The 27,668-nt window shown below is 39.7% G+C and overlaps 1 protein-coding gene and 1 long non-coding RNA gene across 21 annotated transcripts in view; one reads left to right on the plus strand and one right to left on the minus strand.

The window, feature by feature from the left end:
• MECOM (MDS1 and EVI1 complex locus) overlaps positions 1-27,668 on the plus strand; it is a 597,402-nt gene that overhangs the window by 260,168 nt on the left and 309,566 nt on the right. For 2 of the 20 annotated variants that reach the window (XM_070072549.1, XM_070072551.1), the window contains exon 1: positions 19,073-19,181. The exons of 8 other annotated variants lie outside the window; for them this stretch is intronic. In XM_070072549.1, coding sequence (XP_069928650.1) covers positions 19,121-19,181 — 61 coding nt within the window. In that variant the 5' untranslated portion in view covers positions 19,073-19,120. Of the gene's footprint in view, positions 1-3,642; positions 3,741-19,070; positions 19,182-27,668 lie in introns of those variants that run through there. 10 more of the 20 variants (XM_070072542.1, XM_070072541.1, XM_070072564.1 and 7 more) reach the window with 8 other exon arrangements.
• On the minus strand, positions 424-18,996 carry LOC103350443 (uncharacterized). Its single transcript, XR_007924595.2, has 3 exons — positions 18,908-18,996; positions 14,942-15,036; positions 424-539 (listed from the first exon to the last, which is right to left on the minus strand). It is a non-coding gene; the product is annotated as an uncharacterized lncRNA (long non-coding RNA).

The following is a 27,668-nucleotide window of genomic DNA, read 5'->3' on the forward strand; positions in this document are numbered from 1 at the left end:
TATCAAGAAACAAAGGAATGCCAATATAATCCAAGTTAAAGTGTGATTTTTAACAAGGTTGTTTCATCACAACTGATGGCCATTCTTCGGGTAATGTTTGTCAAAGCCACTTTGGATTTTGTCTGACTTGTTGATAGGAAAGTAGTTTGTCTTTATGTATATGGAAAATGAACATGAAAAATGACTATTGTTGCTGTCTGACTGCTCTGTTCAGTTTCTGAATTCTAAGGCAAAGGAGACCTCAGATTTCACTTTTGTAGCTGTAGTAACGGTGAATGACAAAAATGTCTGAATTTATCTAAAACCACCCATATCAGAAAAGAACAAGATTAAACAGTTGTTTGGAAAACTTTGTGATATTTCTATTTCCATGACTTAATGACTTTCCTGCAAGTAGTTTTAAAATTATGATCCTCAACTTACCTTTAACAGGATGGATGCTCTTCTGTCTCATGAATCCAGATAAAAATTATAGTTTATTCAGTGGTATTTGCCACTGTCAGAAACCATGTAGCTGAAAAGTCCTTCTTGAAATGGATCTGTTTAGAAAACAAATGTGTTTAAAATAAGTGAAAAATAAAATATTGCATCACACAGAACTGTTTACAGCAAGTGGAATATTGAACTATAGGTGGCATGAGAGTATATATGTATGTGTGTGTGTGTATATACTGGAGTTACTTTGAATTTAAAGTATACACACACACACACACACACACACACATACCCACCTGTGGTTTGGGGCTCAATAGTCTGGAAATAGTCTTGTCAAACAAATTTCTGCCAACAAGCATCCAAACCTAACTCTGCAGCCTTGCTAAATGATTTTGCCCACAGACTGATCGTGAATCTCCTTTGGGAAAGTAGAAAACACACACACACACACACACACACACACACTCATTTCTGAATTTCTAAATGAATGTCGATTTGGGAACCACAATGATTTCTTTTTGGTTGGATCAAGTTAATACATTAGAGAAAGTGAACCGGCCACAGATAATTTACAATGACTGATCTAAATCTGGAAAGAACTGTGAGAGTCACTCTTCCCAGCTTTGGTCTCAGGTAGCTGAAATACTATTTATCCAACTTTACAAATAAGGTGACTGTGACTCAGAGAGGTTAGATGGCTCTCCCACTGTCATATAACTAATGTATGGCAAATAGGGCATTCAAACCTAGGCTATTTCTCCCCCCTTCCTAGGCATGTCTGTTAGTTTATTATTTAATATATGGAAATGTCATGACATTTCTTTAGTGTTTGCAGGAGTTAAAACGCCATACTAGGTACAAGGAGGCTGAGACTGCCAACAATAAGCCTTTGTTGAATATGACTGATTACCTACTTCAGACATTTTACTCATGCTATTTCTTTTTTTTTAAAGATGTAGTTTATTTATTTGAACGAGTTACAGAGAGGGGAAAGAGAGACAGAGAGAGAGATCCTCCATCCTCTGGTTCACTCTGCACATGGTCACAATGGCCAGGGCTGGGTCAGGCCAAAGTCAGGAGCTTCATCTGGGTCTCCCATGTTGATGCATGGACCCAAGTACTTGGGCCATCTTCTGCTTTTCCCAGGCTATTACATGCTATTTCTTTTAATAACCACAAAAACTCTTTTAAATGTTATTCTGGGAGTGGGTATTTAGCCTGGCAGTTGGGGCACCTATGAACCATATTAGAGTACTTAAGTTCAGTTCCTGGCTTTGGCTCCAGACTCCAGCTTCCTGCTAATGCAGACCCTGGGATGTACTGGTAATGCTTCAAGTGATTGGTTCCTGTCACCCATAAGAGACTGGGATTGAGTTCCTAGCTTCCAGCTATGGCCTTGGCCCAGTCCCAGCCATTGTAGGCATTTAAGGAGTGAACCAGCCAATGGGAGCTCTCTCTTTATGTCTGTCTGTCTGTCTGTCTCTGTATGTTTCTGCCTTTCATATACATAAGTTGTTTTTAAAAGTATTATTCTTTATTTTTAATAGATGAATGAAAAATTTAGGGCTCAGGCCCTGAATTACTTGCCTAAAGTCAGTGGTTAGGATACTGACAACTGGGATTAAAAGCCAGCCTGATGTCCAGAACTTCTTTTTTTCATTTCTGAAGTCTTTATGGGAAGGGAGAGTTAAAAATAGGGTTGTGGTTGTTAATTCAAAGTTTCTACTGTCTGATTAAAGAAAGACCCTTAAGAACACATCATCTAAGAAAAATCAAAACATCGAGACTCTTGGTTTTGGGAATCCTGGTTCTTAGAGAGAACTCTTATTCCTTGCTCTGTTGTTTTACTTGTTAGGGGTTTTCCTTTATTGCATATTAATTGCTAGTCCCTGCAGTATGAGAAATTTAAGGAGCAGGAAAGACTGTCTGGCTCAGTGGGACCGGGTTGCTATTTAGTCTGGCTGTTTCCTACGTCGCACGTCGATTGATTATCCTGCCTATCATGTGTTGACATATTTTGCTTGCTGTGCTGATTATACATTGGGAGTGCTAATTCTTTTATTGGGTTAGAGTTCAAAGGTGCTCATCTGTCAGCAAAAAGTCTCTCATTTCATGGCATGCTTGGCCTCCTCTTATATCTGTCATTTTTTTTTTTTTTTTTTTTTTTTTTTTTTTACTGTTCTCAGAGGCTTTCCTCTTATTTCTGGTCCTAGTTCAATAGCAAAGATCTTGAAGGATTTTCCTTTGTAGTAGGCTATTTTGTATGGTTTTTGGAGACAGATTCTGCTCTTTGAAGATATGCAGAATATTGGCATTTCACAGACTCTGAGTGAAGCAATGAAAATCACACTATATCCTGCTCTTTGATTTTAACAACTCTGATAGTACAGATTTCCAAATCTTGGAATTTTCCCAAACAGGGTCAATTTCTGAGACCAGTAAATGGATGGACTCAAACTTGGATTTTGTATGTCAGTGTCATAGCATCCTGGCCAACTGTCAGAAGATGGAGTCCTGTGAAGAAGAGATTGAGGAATGTGATTCTTTTACATCTCCTGATATGCAAATGTCTTTGTCAGCACTTCTGTAGGCATAGATATTCAAATCTTCCATGTAGATAGATGGCAGATATCTCTTTCCTATCCCAATTACAAACTGGAATCATAAGTGAAAATATCCTCAAAAATCCCAATTTTTAACTACATATGATGAAATATTTTGCAATTAATTTGAAGTATTTGAGATACAAATAACATGACCTTGAGAAGACTGCCAACATGTCTAGAATACATTTTGTTGTATTTTTTAATGTTACATTCTATTTTTTTATGTATCACATTCATAATTTGATTATAGTAATAAAAGCAAGTGCTATGGTAACAATAGATTACAAAAATCATCTTTGTGAATTAGGAAGATAATCAATGATGATTAAATGCTTAGAATGCTTCAACAAGTTTGTTTTCAATTTTTGCATAAGATGTATATAAAGTTCAGAGGATCTCTGTGAGACTTCAATAGAAAGAAAGGGTCATCAAAGAAGGATGTACTTTTCTCTGAAGGGAGGAGAGAACATCCACTTTGCTTATGGTTGTGTCTAAATACCAATGGAGTCTATGGTCACAAAAGGCTTCCATAGCCTTGGCAACCCATGGCAAGAGTCTTGGGTGATCACTGACATCATAAATAAGAGAGTTAATTGTTAAAGGGACAACGGAAGTCACTGTGAACTTACTCCACATGTAGGACCTCAGTCCTTAATGAGTTGTATTAGGAGAATCGACTGCAAATCTTGTTCTCAAACTGTATGCTATATTTTATGTGTGTGCGTGGGTGCAAACTATTGAAATCTATACTTAACATTGAGTTGGTCCTCTGTATATAAAATCAAACTAAAAATGAACTATAATGAAGAAGGAGAGGGAGAGGGAGGTGGGATGGGAGTTGGAGTGGGAGGGTGGATATGGGGGAAAGAACCACTATATTCCTAAAGTTGTGCCTATGAAAAAATGCATTCATTAAATAAAAACTTAAAAAAAAGATGTATGTAAAGTGATCTGAGAAGTAGCTGGAGTTGACCTACCAGGGGCCAGTAGTCTGTTGGAAAAGAAAGGAACATGTGAGCTATTGCCAAATTTTCATGAGTTTATTTGTCTTTTGATAGTTTGGGTTCTGTAAATGGTAGGAGGTGAAGGAACTATTAGAATAACCTTGAAATAGAATGATATGAGAACATTCTGTCTGGGCCCAACAGACTGGATTTACTGGGGGTAAGAAACAGACTCTCTTTTCTTCCTGTCAAATGGGGCTATTCCCTATTTACATAGTAAGTTTGGGGGAAATTAAATAAAATAGTGATGTAACATGTACATAATGGTGTCATACTGGCACATAGTGCATAGTCAGTGAATGTTAAAACTTTATTGCTCTGGGGCCAGCATTGTGTCATAGTGGGTGAAGCTGCTGCCTGTGATGCCATCATCCTATGTGGGCACTGGTTCATGTTCCAGCTGCTCTACTTCCCATCCAGTTCACTGCTAATGCTCATGGGAAAGCAGTGGAAGATAGCCCAGGTGTTTGGGCCCCTGCACCCATGTGGGAGACCTGGATGAAGCTCCAGGCTCCTGGCTTTACACTGGCCTAACCCTGGCCTTTGCAACCATTTGGGGGGTAAACCAGCAGCTGGAAAATCTCTTTCTGTCTGTCTGTCTCTCTCTCTCTCTCTGACTTTTAAATATATGAAATAAATCTTTAACAACAACAAAAACTTTGTTGCTCTCAATGATCTCATTGTTCCTTTGCAAACCAACCTCATAACATGATCTAAAAGTGCTGTCTTTATTAGTCTTCCATGTTTTTTCTTGAGTTTATTTGCAACACTTATTATAGTACAAAGCAAACTAGATAGTGTGGATATTTCTAGGAATTTTTTTTGACAACCACATAGAAATTGATGGATTCACCGAATATGAGCTGGAAGGGCCCCTGCAGGCTTTCTGCATTCAGTAATTTTACAGATGAGGAACTAGATTCCCAGAGAGATGAAAAGACTTGTTCAGAATTTCCCAGGTAATTAATGGCAGTGCCAGGAAGAAGATGTAGTTTTCCAGGAACCATATCTATTGTTCTTATTTATCTACCTTTCTGGCTTAGGACACAGAGATTATGATTGTGTATTTTGAGAGTTGTATGTCACAATGAATGATTTAAAAATAAAGGAAAGAGTTTATTAGGGGAAATCTGACAGACTGGAGAGAAGGAGCAAAGAAGGAAAAAGGAGAGAAGGAGAGCATAAGAAAGAGATCCAGAGAGAGAGAGAGATTAGGAGACAGAAAGAGAGCCACGTGTTCAGGAGCAGGTCCTTTTAAAATTTTGCTGGGGGTGGGCAGGGAGGTAGGAGCAGCGAATCCCATTAGGATGGGGGTGGGACTGACACCGGTGGTTGGGCCACGTGGCTACCTGGCTTCCAGCAATGGCGGCAGGGAATATTATAGTCTTTAAAGATGTGTGGCTAATTGGAAAAATGAAATCTAAGTGTATCCGGGAGGTTAAATTAATGGGTAAACAAGTTTGCAGTGTAGAAGTTTGTGTGGCAGTGCCAAACCACAGCTAGGGAATTCTTCCCAAACTAATCCATAATCTTCACCACTCTACACACTCCTCTCTCAGTTACTTGATAAAGTTAGTTGACATTTTCTGTTATGCAAAGGGCTCTTTAAACACAATTTCCATCAGATTCATTTCTGTATACTGTTCTGATATAGGAATTTTGAGGACACTCCTAAGAAGTACAGCCAACCTTTTTCACATGCATTTATACAGATTCTGAAAGATTTCAAGAATTCAAGAGGTAGTGCATTAGAGAAGGAGGAGGAAGTTGATTCCCAAACAGTAAAACTGGATGATAGTAAGCATTTCAAAGGACCAAATGGATGTATTCTTTGTTGGAAGAACATCAGCTAAACTTTTAAATATGGCTATTTTGTGGAGTTTTATAGACTTATATAGTAGTATGCACTCTGTCAGTATTGGTCTGAAATGTTCCAAGAGGTCAACAGCAGTCAATGAACCCTTGTTCAACAAAGCTGTAAGTTTTTTCACATAAGCTGTAAACTTACTTGGCAAATAATGACCTATGCCAAAGACCTCCAACTCAATTAAATTAAATAGTACTGTACTCTTTATAGTCTCCTTTATTAGAACATATAAAATTCTATTATGCATGTCTAAGTCTAGCTGTGATACTATTAATCTATTATAAACAAATTCTCTGATTATGCCTTTGGCTTATACAGTCATACCTCTCAGAGATCCTTTGTGGTTTAAGAAAAATATAACAGAATGAGAAGGAGAGAGGGAGGGAAGACTAGACAATAGAGAAGAAACCCTTTGGCCATATTGCCAAGCAAAGCAAGAGAATGTGAGAAAAGCTATGACCCACAAGTGTTCATAAACTGTTATCTTGCCCTGGGAGAAGAAGCCACAGTGGCCATTCTGTGTGAAATAACCATATAACTCTGGGTGTTTATTAAAAATTCATTCAAGGCTAAAACATATCACTGAACAATGCATAAGAAGGCCCAGACCTGTATGTCTAAGAGCAGCAGCCATATCAGGGCCTGGTTGCTTTATTTAGTGGGGTCTGTGTCAGGCAGACAAGGGAAATGGGAGGTTTCCTTGGAGGCTTTTGTGAAGCCCTGTGCTGCTTCTGGGGGCTTGATTAGAATAATCAGAGGCCTTGGGAAATTCACACGGTTTTGGTGGTGCTGCGATCCATCATCATCCATCATACTTGTGCACTGGGTGACTGGGGAGCCAAATGCCAGGCCGGCGGGGTGGCCAGAGCCCTCCTCTGTGTGGGGCTTTCTGGTCTGCAGGGCAGAGCTCCAGGAAGCCTGGCAGTGGGAGGGGCAGTCGAGGCTGCAGGGGATTGAACCCCTCTATCAGCCTGTGCTTGGGGGGCTGCCCCTCCTGCAGGCCCCACAGGCTCCAGGCTCTGAACAGGAAATAACTGCACTGTACTTTGAAAGCTGTTCGCATTGTTTGCTTTGGATTTCCTCAGCATAATTTGTATTTTGCTGAGCTTGTTTGCATTTTATTTCTCATTTATTTTGAGCTTATTTTTGTTTATTGGTAGGCCTTACCATTTTCTTTTTTAACTTTATGAATTGTTTGCTGCTTGGCCTTTGCTCTGTGTGCATTTTCATTGTGAGAAGGATTGGCTTTTGTCATTTCAAATAAGGAAGGCCTTGTACAGTGTGTGTGTGTGTGTGTGTGTTTTGTGATAGAGCCAATAAAACTCATTTTGTATTCCTTATATCCTTAGCAACTTTTTTCAAACTCTTTTTTTTTAACCTAGAAATGTTGTCTTGGTTATTAAAAAAGTTTCTGAACTCCTGAATCAGGAGAAATGGAGTTAGTTCTATAGCAAAGCATTTATTGCAATAGGGTCTCCAAGCCATTCTGCTAGAGACTCCTGTGTTAGAATGAGTTGGTCAAAAATGACTGATTCCATCTTTCAGCTCCTGAGCAAAGAAATTTGGTAGCTGAATATGCAAATTTTTACCCATCTCCCATTTTGTTCTTCCTGTCTCTCCTATCTCAACAAAATTACACATCATAACTAAATTTGTAAATCTAAATTTTATGTTTATCAGTAAAGCATGAGCTTAAATATCTGCTTCTATTTCAGAGAATTAACAGAATTGCTAAATTTTGAAAGCTGAAATAAAAAGCTTTATATTTGCTCCATGTCTTAATCACTCAGGCCTATATAAATTTGTCGAGAGCCCCTGCTATTTTGTTTTTATATTATCCTATATTATTTTATTTTATTTGCTTTTGATGGCTATCAAATAATAAACCCATGCCAACCCTGAAAGGGGTTTTCTATCACTCTCTTTTGGATGGTGGAAATAAGTCTATAAAATAAATGTCTTACAGTTCATTCTTCCTCCTTTTATGTTTCTTAAAATCGCAATTTGACAGGATTTGCTTTGTGTGCATTTTAGAAAATAGGACTAGTAAAGAAAGGACTAGAAGAATAAATGTCTGTGTCCTATGATGCTATTTTATTGGTATCTATTGCACCCATTGGAGTGAGACTCCTGGGATATTGGACCTAAATTAAAATAACCATAAATCATGTTAAACAATAATAAATAATACCCAACTCCTACCCTCTCCCCATTTTCTTTTTTCTACTTTTTTTCCCAAGAAAATATACAATAATATCAAACAGATCAGTCTGGGAAGGAAGCATCCAGACTGAACGAACTGTGCACTGGAGAGCCATTCCCATTTACTCTAGGGACTCGGGTGGAAGCAATGTGTGGAGTATGCAAGATTCCTCAAAGATAGGACAGGCAGAGTTAGTGAGAGAGAGAGAGAGACAGAGAGAAAGGTCTTCCTTCTATTGGTTCACCCCCAAATGGCCATTATGGCCAGTGTGCTGAGCTAATCCGAAGCCAGGAGCCAGTGCTTCTCCTGGTCTCCCACGCGGGTGCAGGGCCCAAGCACTTGGGCCATCCTCCACTGCACTCCCGGGCCACAGCAGAGAGCTGGACTGGGAGAGGAGCAACATGGAAAGAACCGGCATCCCAACCGGGACTAGAACCCGGAGGGCCGGCATCGCAGGTGGAGGATTAGCCTAGTAGGCCACGGCGCCAGCCTTCTTAATAAATTTCTAACAAAACCATTGAGATAAGAAGGAGTTTTGGAACACTGAGCAGAGGAGTACTTGGCAAGCACTTTGTGAAGGAAGTGCCTGGGTGAGGACTGCCGAGCTACATTCAACAAGTTGAAGTTTAGGAAGCGAAATCACCTTTGAGAAGCAGTAACATAGATCAGCCCTTGTATAGACAGTTGAGGAACACTCTTAGTGTTTTTTTACTCCATTTGTTCTTTATTTCTTTTTCTTTCTATTTTTCTTTCTTGACTAAAACGAGAGAGATAGCAGGAAGGGAGGGGAGAGTGCATGGGAGGGCTGGCGTGGTGGGAAGAATTACTATGTACATAATATTGTATTTGTGAGGCACATTCCAAATAAAAGTGAATAAATATAAAAAAAATTGAAGTTTAGGAACACAAGGGTATTGAAACTTTAATGCCCTCATTGCAATTAGCAATGGAGGGATGTGGTTTGTTAAGGAACTAACATCCCTTGAGAGTCCACCAGAGCTAGTGAAGGTATCCTGGAATGCCTTGCCTGCTTTTTCATTTTTCATTTCTTTCCCTACAAGAAGAACATTTTTCCTTCCTGTCCCATGCTGGTCTTTCGAACTTCAGGGAGAACTCCAGCCAGTAACCAGCCCATTAGCTCTGTAGTCCTACCATTCTCTGTGTACCCAGTTCTTTCTTGCTGCTTCCTTACTTCTCAGGGCCCTGACTTGTCTTCAGCTCCCCAGTGTTTGCTCTAGTATGTGTCCTTGTGCTCCATGTGTGTCCTAGCCCCTTGGATTGGCTGACTTTCCTGATCTCTGATAAGCTAACTTAGGATATAATGATGGAGTGGAGTAGGGGTGGCATTGTATCACAGCACTATATCACTATATCACAGCAGGTTAAGCCACAGCCTGCAACACCAGTAACCCATATGAGCCCCAGTTTGAGTGCCCTCTCCCTCTTTCTCTGTAATTCTGCCTTTCAAATAGATAAATCTTTCAAAAAAATGGATTGGTTCATCAGGGCTTATTTTCTTTCCCCCACTCTCCCTCACCAAATTCTTTCAATTTTATTTTCTAAATCTCTCTTATTCTTCATCTTCCACTGTCACTGCCATTTTTCATACTTTCATCGTCTCTCTCATGGACTAGTGAAATGGCCTTTGACCGGCCTATCCGCTTTCCATGTCATCCTTTCTCAATTGTTCCTCTTCTTTGACTCTGGGTCATCATCCTGAAACACAGCTCTTTTCTTCCCTAACACCCTTCACTAGTACCACATTCACAGTAGAAGATAGGCCAAACCGTAGAGTGTGGTATTAAGGCCTTCGATTAACTGGCTCCTCATTGCCATTCTCTATCTGCTCTCTTGCCCACTATAAACTGGACAATACTGAGAGATGCTTAGCTTCATGCGTGTGCTAAGCATTTTCATACTTCCATACCATCAAATGTCCTTTTACCTGGTATGATTTTTCTTTTCTTTTCTTTTTTTTTTTTTTTTTTTTTTTTTTTTTGGTGTGTTGGGGGAACTCCTTTGAAACCATCTTTATTCTTAAACTTACTCTGCCCTGCCCTTCTTAGGTATAACCAGCCCTGGATAACCTTTTCCAACTTCCTACCCTCAGGAGTTAATTCCTCTCTGCTGGGGCACCTTGTACATGGATTGTTGTTTGTGGGTCCTTTCTTTATTTGCATGTCTTCTCTCCCGGAATGCTGATGCTGAGGACATGAGCAGAACAGTCATTCTAGGTTCCAGATTGCACACTCAGTGCCTATGTGACACCTAGGAGACTTTTAAAAGCATAAGGAAAGGAACAAACAATGAATGGTCAGACCTCATGAAGACGATGTTGCTTTACCTAAAGGAATGGTGGGAATTTCTGGTGCGACAGCAGTTTAGTCAGGGCTCCATTTTTTTGTCAGTAGGATGAACCAGTTTAAGGCAGGCGCTGGTCTGCCACATCCATGGGACCTGAGGGGAGGGAGTGCGTGTGCATCACGTGCTGTCTGGGGTTTGGCAGAGTGGAGACATCAGTGCTGATGGTACCCAGATCCCAGCACTTAACAGCAGACCCCATAGGTTATTAGAGCTGAGAGCCTATCTTGGAAGATTAGCTGCAGGAAGTGCTTTAACTATGGAGCAAACAGGCAGCCGCTTGATTAGTGCCTCAGACATGGAATGGCACTGTGGTGTTGGGTTTCCATCCGAACCATTACTTGGATATTTGAGATCTGGAGCTTCAGTTCTAGCCTGACCTTGAATTTGATTTCTGAATCCATACGTGAACACTGGGCCTTTACTTTGTTTCTCTCACACTGTTTCCTCCCAGTTGAGTTTTGTGTCTCCAGGTTTTGGATGTTTGAAAGGGATGCTGAGAATTAACCCATATGGTGTTTGTTTACACAAGGAATCCTAAATAGCTTCTTGTTCAGGGAGAACACAGTAGCAAATATATCTTTACTGTAATGTGTTTTAAATCAAAAGGGCTCCGTATTTTCCCCTGTGTTTGAATGTGACATTCTTGATCATTCCAGACCCACCTGTCTGAGAACACAGGAATCAAAAACAGGAGTCATTCTCAAATTTCACCTCTATTTAATCCATCACAGAAACACACTGGCTTTTCACTGTATATATATAAAAAACCACACCAGGACATTTAAACAAAGTGACACAGATCATCAGCAGATCAACTGGGAATGACGGCTCAATCAAACAAATGTATGTTGAGAATTTCCACAGGGCAGCGCTCACAGCAGCAAAGCCAAATTTGTTTAGTATACATGGGTTAGCTGCTTAGGAACATTCGCTATGCCGCATGCCAGATGATGACTTTTCTAGGTAAACATCCATTTAGCAGCATATATCCATCCATGAAAGTGTTGGCATGATTTTGATCTATTCTTTTTGACTCCTGAAATTATGACTTCATTCCACTGGCAGCCAAGTACCAAACCCACACATGCACCATTTAGGCTAAAAAAAAAATAGTGGTGGGGGGAAGCTATACACTTATTTCAAAATGTAATATAACCATCCAAAAGGTAGAAGAAAGTCCATAAAATCGACAGGCCATTTCACTTTTCTGACAAGCAATAAAGTAAGCATCATTAAAATGGATGTCAAATTACAGGGCAGGGAAGCAGCAGGAAAAATACCTACCTTGTTCTTGGTATTTGAAGTAGAATCTGGAGTATTTATCCTACCTCAGTTTAAACTTGGAGGCATTCCTTTTTTGGGTAGGGGGTTGAGGGTTCTTTTATTAAGTCGGAATTTCAGAATCACATTCCAAGTAAGTAAGAACATTTGGATTTTTCAGAAAACAGCATTTAGTTACTTATTAATCCTTCTACTTAAACAATTTACTTTCTTTTTATAGATGTCACTTAAAGAATGGAAGACTTTATGGAGTACAATCTAAGTCAAGGGGAAAAACTGTAAAATGTTTATAAAAAACACAAAACCAAAAGGATTTTCATTCCACTCATTCTTACTGTTGTAAAATCTAGATTACATTGCACACGGTTCAGCTCAATACTCTGATTTGTTAACTAAAAGTTTCCCTTTCTGATTCTTCAACTGGGAAATGCTCAGTGTTGGGAGGACATCTTCACACAGAGAGCTTGAGAATTCCTTTTTGTTGGACTAAGGGATAATTATCTCCAATTTGTTGGAAGGGATTATTGTTTTTAAAACTTTAATTTTTTCTAAAGGAGTACTTGGCACATGTTATTTGCTTGGGCAAGTATTCTGAGCAGTCAGTAGTCTACAAATCTCAAAATACCTCTTCTGGCAGTGGCAGTGAACTGTGAGGGATAACACCTGTCTTTGAAAACTGTTTAAGAGTCAGAGCTGGATGAGACACAAAGTATAGCATTAAAAAAGAAAACCATTGGCAGGCATTTTGCACAGCAGTTTAGATGCTTTGTAGTACACCTGTGTCTCATATTAGAGTGCCTAGGTTCGAGTTTTTGGCCCTATTTCCAATTGATCCCAGCTTCCTGCTAATGCACACCCTGGGAGCCAGGAAGTGATGATTCATGTACCTGGGTTCCTGCCATTCACATGGCAGATCCACATTAATTTCTGGGCTCCTGGCTTTGGCCTGGCCCAGCCCCAGCTGTTGCTGGCATCTGGCAAGTCAACAAGTGGCTAGAAGATCTGTCTGTCTCTCTCTTTTGTTTATTTGTTTGTTTATTTAAAATTCACAGTTACAGAGAGAGGGAGACACACACACACAGAGAGTGAGAGAAAGAGAAAGAGAAAGAGAAAGAGAAAGAGAGAGAGAGAGAGAGAGAGAGAGAGAGAGAGAGAGAAAGAAAGAAAGAAAGAAAGAAAGAAAGAAAGAAAGAAAGAAAGAGAGTTTCCATCTTCTGCTTCACTCCCCAAGTGGCTGCAACACCTGGGGCTGGGCAAGGCCAAAGCCAGGAGCCAGCACGTTCATCTGGGTCTCCCACGTGTGGCAGGGGGCCAAGCATTTGGGCCATCTTCCACTGCTTTTCCCAGGCCACTTGCAGGGAACTGAATGAGAAGTTGAGCCACCAGGACAGTAACTGGTGTCCACATGGGATTCTGTCATCTCAGACAGTGGCTTTACCCACTATATAAGAACTCCAGCCACATACCCCCTTTTTCTACCTCTCTCTGTGTCTGTCTCTCTGCCTTTAAAATAAAATAAAAATTATAAAAGGGAATGCTTCGTAATTAGCAGTGTTGAAAGGTGGCTCCATTTGAATGCAATCCACAGCATTTCCCAGCGCTGGAGGGAAGATATAAAAGTCAATGAGACACAGCCCTTGCCTTCAAGTAGCTGAAAATCCAACTGAAGACACAGACATGAAGCAACTAACTGTAGTGGCACCAGGGTGGATGACAAAAAGTTAGCTCTATGGCCGGCGCCGCGGCTCACTAGGCTAATCCTCCGCCTAGCGGCGCCGGCACACCGGGTTCTAGTCCCGGTCGGGGCGCCGGATTCTGTCCCGGTTGCCCCTCTTCCAGGCCAGCCCTCTGCTGTGGCCAGGGAGTGCAGTGGAGGATGGCCCAGGTGCTTGGGCCCTGCACCCCATGGGAGACCAGGAAAAGCACCTGGCTCCTGGCTCCTGCCACCGGATCAGCGCGGTGCGCCGGCCGCAGCGCGCTGGCCGCGGCGGCCATTGGAGGGTGAACCAACGGCAAAGGAAGACCTTTCTCTCTGTCTCTCTCTCTCTCACTGTCCACTCTGCCTGTCCAAAAAAAAAAAAAAAAAAAAAAAAAAAAGTTAGCTCTAAGGTACATTTTACGTGGTCCGGGATCCATAAAGGAAGGAGTTCCCTCTGCCTGGAGAGGTAGTGTACATGCAGTGAGAACCCTTAACAGGCAATATGGCATCTGAACCGGGTCTGAACAGCTCCAAAGAGTAAATCTTAAATACTGCCTCCTCTGCTAGGATTTTCCTTTCTACAGCAGTCAGACCTACCCCCTTCACCTTTGTTTTCATCTGAGAACTTAAAATCTCATAAAAATCTTGTATTCTCTCTCCATGTGTTAGTTTACTTTCTCCTTTGACCCACTAGGCAGGAAGCCTCATGAAAGCAGTGGACAGAAGTTTTGTTGGCCTTGCTCACTGCCCCATCCTGAGCTCAGACCAGTGTGGGGCACTCACTAGGAAGCAGTGGAGTGGAGAGTGAGAGAAGGGCTTTCTAGGTGGGAAAGCTGGTAGTGAAAAAAAGCTGGTAGTGAAAAAATAAAGCCAAATTACATGATATTTATGGATAGTGTGGCTTATATACTAGGATACATTGAAGGCCAACAATAAGAAAATTGATTGTGACCAATCACGGAAGAACTTTGTGAGGTTCCCCAGAAACTGTGGCCACTTTTTGAGAAGTTTGAAGAACTCTAACACTCTGACATCTTTCTAAAATTAGTGTCAGTCTAGAAAACCCAGGATAAACCTTACTTGGGAAAAGGGTGCATTAGCAAAATATATATATATATATATATACACATCCATGAACACAGCAGCATGATATGTATTTTAATCTCTTTTTCCAGGCTTTTCAAATGGAATACGGAAGGTTTTCCTTTTTTTTTATTATTTATTTACCCCAAGTGTGAATAAATCCATGGCAATCTTTAAATCCATAGAGAAAGCATTAATGTTAAGGCATATAGAGTTCAAGTGACTAGAATTAGGAACAGACTAAGGGGCAAATAAGATTTTGTTGTAAATGAAAGATGTTTTTAAAAATACAAATGAAAAACAAGGCCAATAGTATGCCATGTTCTCACATGTATTTAACTACTCCCACAATGTAAATTTCACACAGTCTCAAGAATACTATTTATCAAAGCAGCTTACAGGTACTGGGATGAACCAGAAGCTTTCAAAGTGTTGATTGATCACTCTTTGCTAGCAGTTCACTAGAATTGCACAGCCACTCCAAAATCAACAGCCTGGAAGAAAATGATATGAGGCTTGGAACAAAGGCTGGAATGTTAGGTTAGCAGCTGCCTACACTGCAGTAAATACTTGTACATTAATTAATATTCATAAAATGCTTAGAAGCATGAGTTAGTAAGAGTACAGACTGAGCTGTATATGACAATTCAATTTTTTTACTCCCAAAGGAAGCCTGGCTACTCCTCACTTTTGCATAATAGAGCTTTGAGAGAATAATGGGTAGGGTTTGCCTGTCTCTGTACCTATTGAATTTTTTAAAGCTCCTGGGAATATTATCAGAGTACTGTACTGTATATACAGCCTGGGAGTATCTGTCCTCGTGTTCATCCATCAGCCCAGATCTGGCAGGCATTTTTGGAGGTTCACCAACTACCATAGCAATGAAAGAGCTGCAAGGAAGCTCCATGCTTTTTTATCTGCCAGGTATTTCAAGACTCACAATCTTTTTAAAGTAATGGAGTGGGATATTTGTGGAAGGAACTGAAGTACCCTACTGTAGAGATGGAGAAAGACATAAATGAATCCTATAACTTGTTTCCTCACTGAACTTGGGGCTAAAATCATGGAATAGGTTTTCGTTTCTTAGCTTTACATTGTATCACATTGCTCATGTTCATTGGTCGATTATGGCTCTTTCAAATAAAAACTTCTTGCATCATCATGGAAGCTCTGGCAGTGGAGTGTACTGGCATTAGCTCATCTTTTTGTATGATGTCAATGACCAGAGTAATCTTTACATTTGGCTTTAACAACCATTTGTTGAGAGTAGAGGAGTGGTGGAGAACATCTTGTTCATGAACTATCTCATCACAGTTTGTTATAGGAATAAAGGTAGACTTGAAAGACACCAACTTTTAAGATTTGTCACTTGAGATGTAGAAACATGACATTCATCATTAACAACAATAAGAACGGCTTGTGGCATTTGCATTTTCCTCTAAAGTTCATAAAATATACTCAAATGTATTATTCATTCTGATTCTACTACAACTTGATGTCATACATCTTAGAAAAATTAATATCTTATAGAAATATATATGTTAGCTTTATTAATATTTTAATTTAACCCAATATATCTAAAATTATTTCAGTATGTAATAAACATACAAATATTATCAACTAGATTTTTTTTTTAAGTTTTAGAAGTCTAGTGTTTATTTAATTAAGAGCCAAAGAGATAGAAAGAGCTCCCATTGCTGGTTTACTCTGCAAATGCCTACAATAGCTGGGGCTGGGCCAGGCCCAAGCTGGAGCTGGGAACTCAAGCCAGATCTCCCACATGGATGGCAGGAACCCAGTTACTTTGAGTCATCACTTGCTACCTCCCAGGGTTTATATTAGAAGAAAGTTGAAGTCAGAAGCCAGAGCCAGGTATCAAACCCAAACCCAGGAACTCTGATATGGGACTCATATATCTTAACCTGTCCTTGTTGTATATTTTTAAGCATACAACACATCTCACTTTGGAGTAGCCACATTTCAAATGCTCAGTTTTACATGTGTTTAGTAGCTACCATATTGGGCAGCATTTGGATATAGATGAAGAAATGAGGTTCAAAGAGATGAAGGAACTTTCCTGAGTCACATAGCTAATTAGGTGGACTTAAATCCAGTGTGGTCTTCCAATTTAAACAGAGATTGTCTTAGGTACATAGTTTATAGATTACCTGAATTTATTGTGACATTGTGAACTGAGACTATCAAATAGGAAGGCAAAGATGTTATTAAATAATGATTCTACCATATAAGTGAGGTGTCTTTATTGCTGGTTCTAGAAATGCCATAGAATTTGTATTTTTTTTTTTTTTTTGACAGGCAGAGTGGACAGTGAGAGCAGTGAGAGAGAGAGACAGAGAGAAAGGTCTTCCTTTTGCCGTTGGTTCACCCTCCAATGGTTGCCGCTGCCAGTGCACTGCGGCCGGCGCACCGCGCTGATCCGAAGCCAGGAGCCAGGTACTTCTCCTGGTCTCCCATGCAGGTGCAGGACCCAAGGACTTGGGCCATCCTCCACTGAATTCCCTGGCCACAGCAGAGAGCTGGCCTGGAAGAGGGGCAACCGGGACAGAATCTGGTGCCCTGACCGGGACTAGAATCCGGTGTGCTCGCGCTGCAGGCAGAGGATTAGCCTAGTGAGCCGCGGTGCCGGCTTAGAATTTGTATTTTTACAAACAAGTTCCATATGAAATTCCCATGTGGCACCTAGTTTGGTGATTGCTGCTCTAACCTGTGAACTCCTTATGTTTCAATTCTGCATCCCTCCTATAATCATTCATTCATTTAACAAGTATTTATTGGACAATTACTCTGTGCCAGACACTATGCTTGGCACAGCAGATGCAGCAGGGAACAAGGCAGAGTCCATATGCACATGAAACTTACATTCTACAACCTACAAGGTATGGCTGGTTCATAGCAGGTGCTGCAATAAATGTCTGTCATCAATAGAGGATATTGTTTTACTCCTGGAATAACTGGAGGACTCTGTTAAAATCTGGAGGAAAGTACATAGATATGAGGTATCTATATAGGAGCTTCATTTATTCTTGGTCTTTATAACAAATGACTATGGAGAAGTTTCAATGTGAGGAGGATATTGTACAAACCCTAAGCTGGTCATATTTGGTTATGGTCATTTACTAGCATCTTGAGAATATGGAAAATATGTCTCTGTGTGTATACGTGTGTGCATGTATAAGCATAGATTCAGTTTGAGCATCACCTTCCTTCAATTGTAGTTTTACTCAAACAGACAAAGGACATAATTTGTGTGGTGTTATTTGGGCATCTATGTTTGAATTCTCCAATTTAGAGAAGAAAAAGGAAGGCAGTGTTTGCTACTTCCAGGACAGTTGGATTCCTTTGGCTGATGTTTTTAAGTCAATAGAATCACCTTGAGTCGTTGTGTATGGCTAGAAATTCTGCTGTATCCTGGGGATTCGGCAGTGAATCAGGCACCTGTGCTCCTTGCCTTCGTCACTGACATCACCGTGAGGGCTGTGGGGTTCTGGTGCAGGTAGGCTGTAATAATCTTTCATATGCAGGTTCACATGAATTTCAAGTATGCTGGTTGCTTGTTCTTTTTATGATTCACCAAATCGTTGCAGAAGTTTCGCTGTTGTTATTTTGTTGTTTGGTGTGTTTATTTTGATATGATTAATATATTGCTGTCTCTTGGAAGGACTTATAAGTCTCTTCTTTACTACCTAGAAGAAAGTCTGCTCAACTGGTTTTTCTTGAGCCAAGTATTTTCATTTGACTCTTTAGGCTAGCTAATCTTTGAAGAAAAATGCAGATATGTCCTTGTGTTGGAAATGGCGTAGAGATCCAGAAGGGTTAACTTAAAAATTCATAAATCCTTTGTACCATGTAAATTAATGCCTGCAACCTTTTTTTTTCCAGGTGACTTATTGTGACTCAGCTATGTCCAAATAAATGCGTTTATTTAGGAGAGTTCAATACTACCAAAACTTGACATATTAAGAGTCTCTATGGCTCATAATATTTACCAGGGATGTGGACCACCCCCTGTTTTCTCATTATGCCAAATAATGGAAAGTGGAAATCACCCTAATCCTTTCTTCTGTGTCTGCCGTACCTCTGCAAATATGATAAACTCAATCCAATTAAAAGTCATTACCTTTCCAAGGCTTGGCCACAGTCTATAACTCTTTGTTTTACAATCCTCTCAATTATCTGTCTTTATCACAAGTAGAATTTTTAGCAATCTTCTGCTTTGGTTTTCTAGTAATGAAAGGAATATCACTGTTGGTGTTGAGCACCACAGTCCTTGTGTTCCATTCACTTGTCTCTATTTAATGAAGCATTACAGTATGTAAGTTAATTCTTCACAAGTATTTATCTTACCTCTTCAATTAGATTCTAAGTCCTTCAAAATCAGCAGTTTCACTTTATTCTTGTTTGTGACTTCTGATGGTACTTTGCATGTAGTAACCTTGTTGACTAAGCGATAAGAATTTGAAGGCATTGTTGGATCATGGTTGCTAAGGTTTAATAGTGATGATGAGTATTAAGAAGTTGCATGAAGCAGATATATTAATACAGCTACAGAAACAAAAAATGGCACAGGCAGCAACAGCACAAAGTCTGTTAAGCTATATAATTATTCTATACCCTTCAGGTACCTTTCCTGCTTACAGTGGATTTTCTTAATATAATATACTTTTTTGCATTTAAAAAATAGATTTATAATGTTGATAGGTATTTATAGAATACAGTGTGATATTTCAGTACATAATTATGATGTATGGTGATCAAATCAGAGTAATTAGCATTTCCATCACTTTAAACATTTATAATTTGACATTATATACTGTTGACAGAATTATTTTCCAAATTTTTCTCTTGAGTAGTCATAGCTCACATAGATTTACATGGGTTCATCCATAATATATTTGAGTCAGCAAGCATCTTAGATATTTAGATGTGTAAGCTGATAATTTTCTGGCTTCTTTAGCACTTAGATTTTACAATGCTGTGAGCAATTATATTTCAATCAGTTATCATGAAGTCACAGCAATATGATTCCAGAAGGTTTTATTTAACTTAACTAGCATAGCTGTAGCTTATTAAAACAGTTTGTTAAAGAAGATGTATTGGAATAAATCTTTACTTTTTTTCTCTGTTTTTGAGATCTTTTTCTTCCCTCACCAAATAAATATAGATTCTAAAGTTTATTTTGCCACTTTGGCTTTTGGTTAAGTTACTTCGACAAGTGCAGGCATATGTGGATGTTATTTGAAAGAACAAATACATAATCTAGTGGTACTGTGGGACACCAGAAAGCAGTGGGGCTGCCATTTCTCTGACAATGCTCGCTCTGGATTGGAGCCATGGGAGGTTCCCATGTGATTGTATCCAGTCTTCCCTCCAAATACACGGCCCTTTTGAGGTCAAACAGAACCATCCTGGTCTGTTTGGAATAATTTCCTTTTCCAATGAGGAGATAAGTGTGTGGTTTGGATCATTTTTGGGCCGGTGGAAGTTCCATTGACATCACAGCAGCCTCACCTGAGTCACAGTAGAATTTATGGGATTTTTTCAGTGAGCTAGTTCAAGCAGAAATGCTTTTGTTATTAGTTACATGGCACACAAGCCATTGACTTCTTCATGTGATTTTCGCTTGGCTTATATTGTAATAGAAATATGAGCATGTTGTTTTAGAACCTATTGGTTCCATCATTTTTGAGTTATTCAGAAACAGTAGTAAGAGTAAGTGATCCTGGTTTTAATCCTCACAATTAGAATTTGGTGATGCTCAGAAATAAATATATATGACAGCTGGATGTCCACCAATAATCAAAATTAGAGGTGGGGCCAGCACTATGGCATAATGGGTAAAGCCACTGCCTGTAGTGCCAGCTTCTCATATGGGCAATGGTTTGTGACCCAGCTGCTCCACTTCTGATCCAGCTCTCCGCTATGGCCTGGGAAAGCAGTGGAAGATGGACCAAGTGCTTGGGCCCCTGCACCCACATGGGAGACCTGGAAGAGGCTCCTGGCACTTGGCTTCAGATGGGCCCAGCTCCAGCCATTGCAGCCATTTGGGCAGTGAACCAGTGGGTGGAAGACCTCTCTTTCTCTGTCTCTCTCTCTTTCCCTCTGTCTGTGTCTGTCTCTCTCCCTCTGCCTCTGCCTCTCCGTAACTCTGCCTTTCAAATAAAAATAAATAAATCTTTAAAAAATATATTAGAGGTTTAGGGACCAGCATTATGGTGCAGTGGGTAAAGCTGTCACTTGCCATGCTGGCATCCCATATGGGCACTGATCCCTGTCCTTGATGCTCCACTTCTTGGCCAAGTATTCGGGTCTCTGCCACTTATGTGGGGGACCTGGATAATGCTCCTTGCTCTTGGCTGCAGCCTGGCCCAGCACTGGCTGTTTTGGCCCTCTGGGGAGTGAACCAACAGAGGGAGGATCTCTCTCTGTGTCTCCCCCCCAATAACTATGATATTTAATTAAATAAATAAAAATCTTAAAAAATATTAGAGATTTATTATTCAAAGATGTAGAGATATATGGTTTTAGTCAGTTGAAATCCAGAGATTCTGTAAGATTGGCATGCCTAGTTGCAAAGTTACTTATAGTTAACTCTGAAGACTCATTTCTCTTGCTAACCTCATCTTAGACTTTATTTTATTGTATTGCTGTGCATCTGCTGCTATCTTCACTACAAAACTGTAAGCTACTTGAGGATAGAATTTATTGTAAAATTTTTGTTTATAATTTTTGTTTATTTATTTGAGAAGGAGAGAGAGAGAGAGAGAGAGAGAGAGAGAAAAATATCAAGTGTTTTCCCATCCTCTGATTCTCTCATCAAATGCCCACAACAAGTGGGGCTCATCCAGATTGAAGTCAAGAGAAAGAAACTCAATCCAGGTCTCCCACAGGGATAGCAGAAATCTAATTATTTGAGCCATCACTACTGACTCTCTGGGTCTACATTAATAGGAAATTTGGTTAGCCTCAATATACTGCAAGGGCAAAAACTTCTAAACTTTTATTCAACTTTGTATCTACCCTTTACAATTTGCACGTTCCAAGCACACCATGGTACTACATAAATGGTTTGGAATGTGTAAATGAACAAGTCTGAGTGGTGGCATCTTGGACAGCCACCATCATTTCAACATTGGGTCATCTCATTCCCCTTTTAATGCTTTCTAGAAAAGGATTTAAATGTGGGTACTTTTGTAGTCTATCTACAAATTTTAAATTGGAATGTGCTGTTGAAGCATTCACACAAAAGTAGGAAAGTCTAGGCCATCTGTTTAGTCCTCTACTTGTCCTAGGATGGAGCCCACCAAAGATTTTAAAAGTCATATGTATATTTATTTCATGGAGGAAACTTTATCAACCATTGAAAAGTTTACTGGCACTTACTGGTGATATAATGGGTAGTTTAAATCCTGCTAACTGCAAATAATTTTTCAACAGTGTTTATGATTGTGGTAGAGTTTAGTGAGGCTGAATTGCAGATAACATAAATATTTTGACAAAAGCTGGTGGTTCTTGAGCCATAAATAAATTAGACCCAGTTTGTAAATAAATTTAGTCTTTGCCAGCAAACATTTATAATCCTCTCTTGCTGCAAATGATAGTTATTTATATGGAAGAGGTTCTGAATGCCTTTTTTTTAAAGTCCATTCTCATTAGGAGGCAGTGCCTGGTGCCCGTCAAGTGCCTTCGACTGAGTGACTCAATTAGACATGAAGGATACTGTACAGACCACCTAATGCTACTAGTTATTGTACATGTTGATAATGACAATTTCCAGAGACCATACATAGTTTGGTAGTCTATGAAGTTGTCATATTATATCATTCCCTTAAATACCTAGCTTGTGTTACCACTTAGCAATGTTGAAATTACCCCCTCTCAAATCATAAGTGCTATTTGGTGTATGTATACATATATGCATAGCACATCTGTTCATATTTTTCTACAAACATTTTTCATCAAAGTGTATAATGTTTGCTCAAATTAAAAAAATCTTCCTTATGTTTTTCAATGAAATTCTCTATCTCCATGGTTTTGAATGATTTTACATTTGGTATGTGTGGTATTGGGAAACTTAATATGGGGGCTGTTGGAGCTTAGAATGGGGGCAGAAAATTGCACTCGTTGGCTACATTTAAACTTATTTTACGCTGAAGATATTCTATTTGCAATAGGGCAGAGTTGGGCTGAAATTAGCCAAATCAAGAACTCTTCCCACGGAGTCACTTTAAAATCAGAAGTCATTGTTGACTTTTAGTTACCAAACCTTGTGAGAATAAGAACCGTTGCTCCTTTTTAAATAAAAACTAAACTTGAGACTCCATCCAAATTTCATTCTTTGGGGCACTCTCTGCTTCTTATCAAGCCAAGAGTGTGGTTAGGTTAGTGTTCTATTGCTTGTTCACATTCCTTTTTATTGGCAAGCCATTGCTACAACTCCCTCTTCTGCCAGACATGCATAATTATTTTCTTTTCTTTATGTAGGTCTCCTGGCTATAAGAAAGCTCTTCTGTTTTGTAGCAGTAGGGAAGGGTCTGCATCGAGGCAGCTGTGAGAATGAATCTGAACTTGGATTTACACTGTTTATTCAATTCTTCTGCATACCTATCTTTGTTTACCATATGGTTGAAAGGAGATCTCAATCTCATTTACTTTTTGATCTTCATCTTTGGGGGGCTGTTTTGAATATTTTCACCCAGTATGTATTAGAACTCAGTCTTCCTGCCAGAAAATGCACTTTTCTCCTCTCTTTCCCTTAGCCTGTAGCTCCTGAGTTTTGGTCTCTCCTTTGGAGGCAAGAGGGATCTCTGCCAAAAGCCACCGAGCCACACTTAGGTAATTATAATAAACAAGTTGGGGCTCTCATTTCACATGCAGAGCCGAAGGAAGCAGAGCTGTGGCCAAAAGGATCCCAGCTGCTCCTCCATCAGCAATGGCACATTAATGCTCCCTCATGTCTCTGCCCACCTTTAAACACTTTTTTTTTTTTAAAGAAAAGGAAGCAAATCAGGTCACTCTTTAGCAAGTGAAGGGGTGTAGCTTTCTTCTGAAACCACCATCAACAGCATAAACAAATTAGAGGTAGTAAACCACACATTCTGCCCACACATAAACCACAGTCCTCACCAGAGGGCAGTCTACTTAATGTGAGAATAACAGCCCAGTTTTATAAGCCTCTACTGGGAATAAATTCCAGTTCCACTGGTTAGAGCAAGGTTAGGCAGCCAGAGTACAGTCTCTGCTAGGTTACATGTTGGAAGAGATCAAACCAATTATTCTCAAAGTATCTTTCCAGGAAATAGATTTTATAAGCTTCTGGTACATCAAACTTGGACCATCTTTGGTTTCCATTGTGTAGAAGTGGGGTTGATTGAGCAGATTGCACCTGGGGATGAACTTGTCCAACATGCTTATTTTATGGATCAGGAAACAGGGACCCCAGATGACCATGGCCCTCAAGCTCTGCCTCTCAAGGTTACTCCAGGACTTGATGACACGTTGCCAAATCCAGACCTCCGTGCCAGGCCATGGGCCACTCCTGCTTTCTCCAAGTGCAAATGGCATGGTTTATGATCCACCGTCTTGACCCATATGGGAGTTGTAAAATATGCTCTATACCTTCCTGATGCTGATATGCTTCCTTTCTTGACAATGGTTAGTCCTCAACTAATGTGTCCAGCCCTAAACTAATGTGTTCCGTCATCAGTAAATTCCTGCCTGTGATAGTCTTTTCTTAAATACCTGTTTAAACAGTAATTTAGATAAGAGCGTCCCATTTGTGTGCAACAGGAAATGCCTGCCTTCTTTTAGATATGCTGGCAAATAATTGCTGTAGATATGGCCTGAATACTGAAAGGCTGTACTCTGGTCATTTCAGACCGCCTGAGAAGTAACCACCCCATCGTCTGAGACATAAATACACAGCATTTCTGCTTTATTCTAAATGAATCTGAAGGAAAATCACTTTGGGGATATAAAAAGCTTACAAAAAAAAGCCATCAGGTCAGAGGTTGCCCAAAGTCTCTGAAACATTTGTATTGTTAAAAGAAAGTCAAGGCACATAGTCGTAATGTAAAAGAAACATTATGTGATATGTGATAAGTCTGTTCTTACCTGGTCATTCCAGTGGGTATTGGTGACTGTGACTCCTTAACAAGAGAATAAGCCAAACATTAACCAGGTCATGCTTTCCTTTGGAATGGTACAGCACTTTAATGTCTTTATTTCAGCTGTTTTAGATTCTGTAACTAGATACCAAAGGGCTTTATGCATACCTCAACTATGAATTTTCTAGCAATTTCTTTCCATAATCACTTGAAAAAAAAGATTCAATTACTGAAGAGAAACTTTTGGAAGTGGCCTCATTTCATAATACCTTAGCAACCATCAGTTTAACCTCCTAACCATACTCGTTGAGTGAAACAATTGGGAGATTCCTAGCAGAGTGGCAAAATGCTCAACAAGGTTGAAAAACCTCGGGACAAACAAGAAGTATGACGTAATATTATGAGTGAAAGAAATGCATGCTTGTTGATCTATTTCTTTCCCAATTCCTTGTAATAGTCTTTCCCAATTCCTTTACTATTCTTTGCCATCTCCTTTCTAACCTTGCCTTCCGACCCATCTTCTGTTGAGGCTCTTTTTGATAGCCCATCAATGGAATATTTTTAGGAAACACGAGGGACTGGGGGGGGGGGTGAGGAGTTTCATAAGGAAGAGAGGCACTAGCATGGCACAAGGAAGTAGCAACTGCAAGAAGTGCAAGGAAGCTTAGAAAGTCATTAAAAAATTCCATGTGCCAAGTCATGTTGACAGATTATTTCACAAACATAATGATCTCTAGAGACATGGACTCTAAATGCAGTCCATTGTCAAAGCACTCCATTTAAGTCTATTTGCTTCTCACCATTCTCTGGAGGGGGACCTGAAACCTATGTCCATCAACACCGTGTCTTCTTATTCTAGTTGGTGCAACTACTTATATTTTCTACGCTTGTACCCCTGGACCCTTAGTATTGTCTTAACAGCTTGTTTAACTCAGTTTTCTGAAAATTCATTTTCCTTATTTTTACTAGTTTCCTTTCTTCGTTTTGTTGGGATCTTAAATTTCATTATCTTGGGGCCCTTCTCGCAGAATATTTTGCTGGCCAGTTATAGCCTCCTTCTTTGTTCTGTTTGTGCATCTGGCATTACTCGGGCCCCGCCCTTTTCCCCAAGCCCAGCTCGAGTTTGTTGGCTGGTGCAGAAGGGCTGGCTCCTGAAGGCCTCTGCTTTCGCACAAACATGCCTGTGTAACTGCTCTGGAATGGTCCTAACAAGGGAAGAAGAGTATGTCCGGTCTTAATTTTGGAAGGAAATTGATGTCTTCCCCCTTCCCTTGCCTGCCCCACTGTTAGCAGCCATTGACTCCTGGACTCCTGCTCATGCACTCACGTCCTACCAGAAGGTCCCTGGTGGGGCTTTGAGGTTTGGCTGAGCCCCCTTTCCTTCTAGCGCCGGGCACACATCCTCAGCTCTCAGCCACGTGTAATCCTTCCTGTCTGCTTGCGAGTTGGGCACAAAGTACTGGTGCTTGGGCCCACCCTCTCCTTTAGTAGCAATTAACCTTTACTACAGAGCTTCCTTTGAAGTTCGCTCATGTTTTTATTACAAAACTGCAATGAGGAACATAATGGGGGGAAATGTCTAAATTTCTGAGTTACCTAATCTGTTCAATTCCCTAGCTGGGCTCCTCTTGGCAGTGGTTGCATGTAGTTATGATCTCAACCAGTCTGCCTGAGATCTCAAATCATGTTTCTGTCTCAGGCTATTTTTAAGATTAGGGAGCTATTACACATACATCCCCCCCCCCCCAACCCAACACACAGACACAGTGCAAATGCACATGGATATGTGTAATGGCTGATTACAAATAACCAATTTCTTGTCTAATGACTGCAGAAATCAGTCATACAGTCAAACTGTGTACACTCGTCTATGCTTTTAATGTTAATAGTAAATCATTTAGTTGCTGAATATTTTCTATCAATGAACTCATGTGAAGAGTAGAGAGGAAAATTATGTTCCTATCACTAATGATGATGCTGAGTGATAAGTCTTATGATGGGTTCTAAATGCTATTACTAGTGAAACTTGGGATTTTGAATGGCATCTGCCCAGAGGACTTGCAGTTAAAATAGGCAGAGAGGCCAAAAGAAACAAATGGTGAGTTATATAAAACCCACAAAAAGAGAAGGCATTTTAGGCCAGCCTTGCAAATAAGAACCAAAGAATTACAAGTGAAATTTTTTCTAGCCTGCCGTTTACAGAACCTCAAATCAATGAAATCATTTTTCTCTGCTTTTCACTCAGCAGTGAATCATTGGTAATCCAAGGCTGATAGAACAGCAACTATGAAACTCAAAGAAAATATAAGGGAATTTTTCCCACCTTAGGATAGAGGAGGATATTCTAAGAAAAATTGCAAAATCACAAGAGGGAAGTATTTCCATACAATTTTTTAAAAATCCATTCAAATACCAAGTGGAAAGTAAGCTGGAGAAATTATAAAAACTAAATTAAAGAGCTAATTTCTTTACTATTAATAAGATATATAAAGCCCCATTGAGGGCAAAGACAGTGAACAATTTGCAAAAGAAGAAATATTATTGCCAAAAAATTTAGTCCCAATAATCACTGAGATGTGAATCAAAGTAATATAGATATGTAATTTCCCCATTTGTAAAAGAGATGAAAAACAAACATAATAATAAATTCCAGTGTGATTGGTAGCAGTATAAATTGGTATATGCTTTGGAAAAGCAATCTGTCAATACTCACTAAATTTTCTTATAGGAATCTAACTTAAGGAAATTGGATTGAATGAATATAAATATTTTGTTAAAATGTTGATTTCAGTGATATTTATGGTAGCAGAAAGTTAGAAGCAACATAAATAAATATTATGTAACTAGTTCTCTTACTGTGGATTCATGTAATGGAGTAGGCAGCTATTAAATGTAGGTTTAAAAATAGTAAAAAAAAATGTTAAGTAAAAAAGTCAACAACACAAACGATATTCACATAATAAAGCCACAATTTTGATCAAAAAAAACTTAAAATTTATCTT

The sequence above is a fragment of the Oryctolagus cuniculus genome, chromosome 4 (assembly GCF_964237555.1).
Source record: "Oryctolagus cuniculus chromosome 4, mOryCun1.1, whole genome shotgun sequence".
In the NCBI taxonomy this organism is placed as follows: domain Eukaryota; kingdom Metazoa; phylum Chordata; class Mammalia; order Lagomorpha; family Leporidae; genus Oryctolagus; species Oryctolagus cuniculus.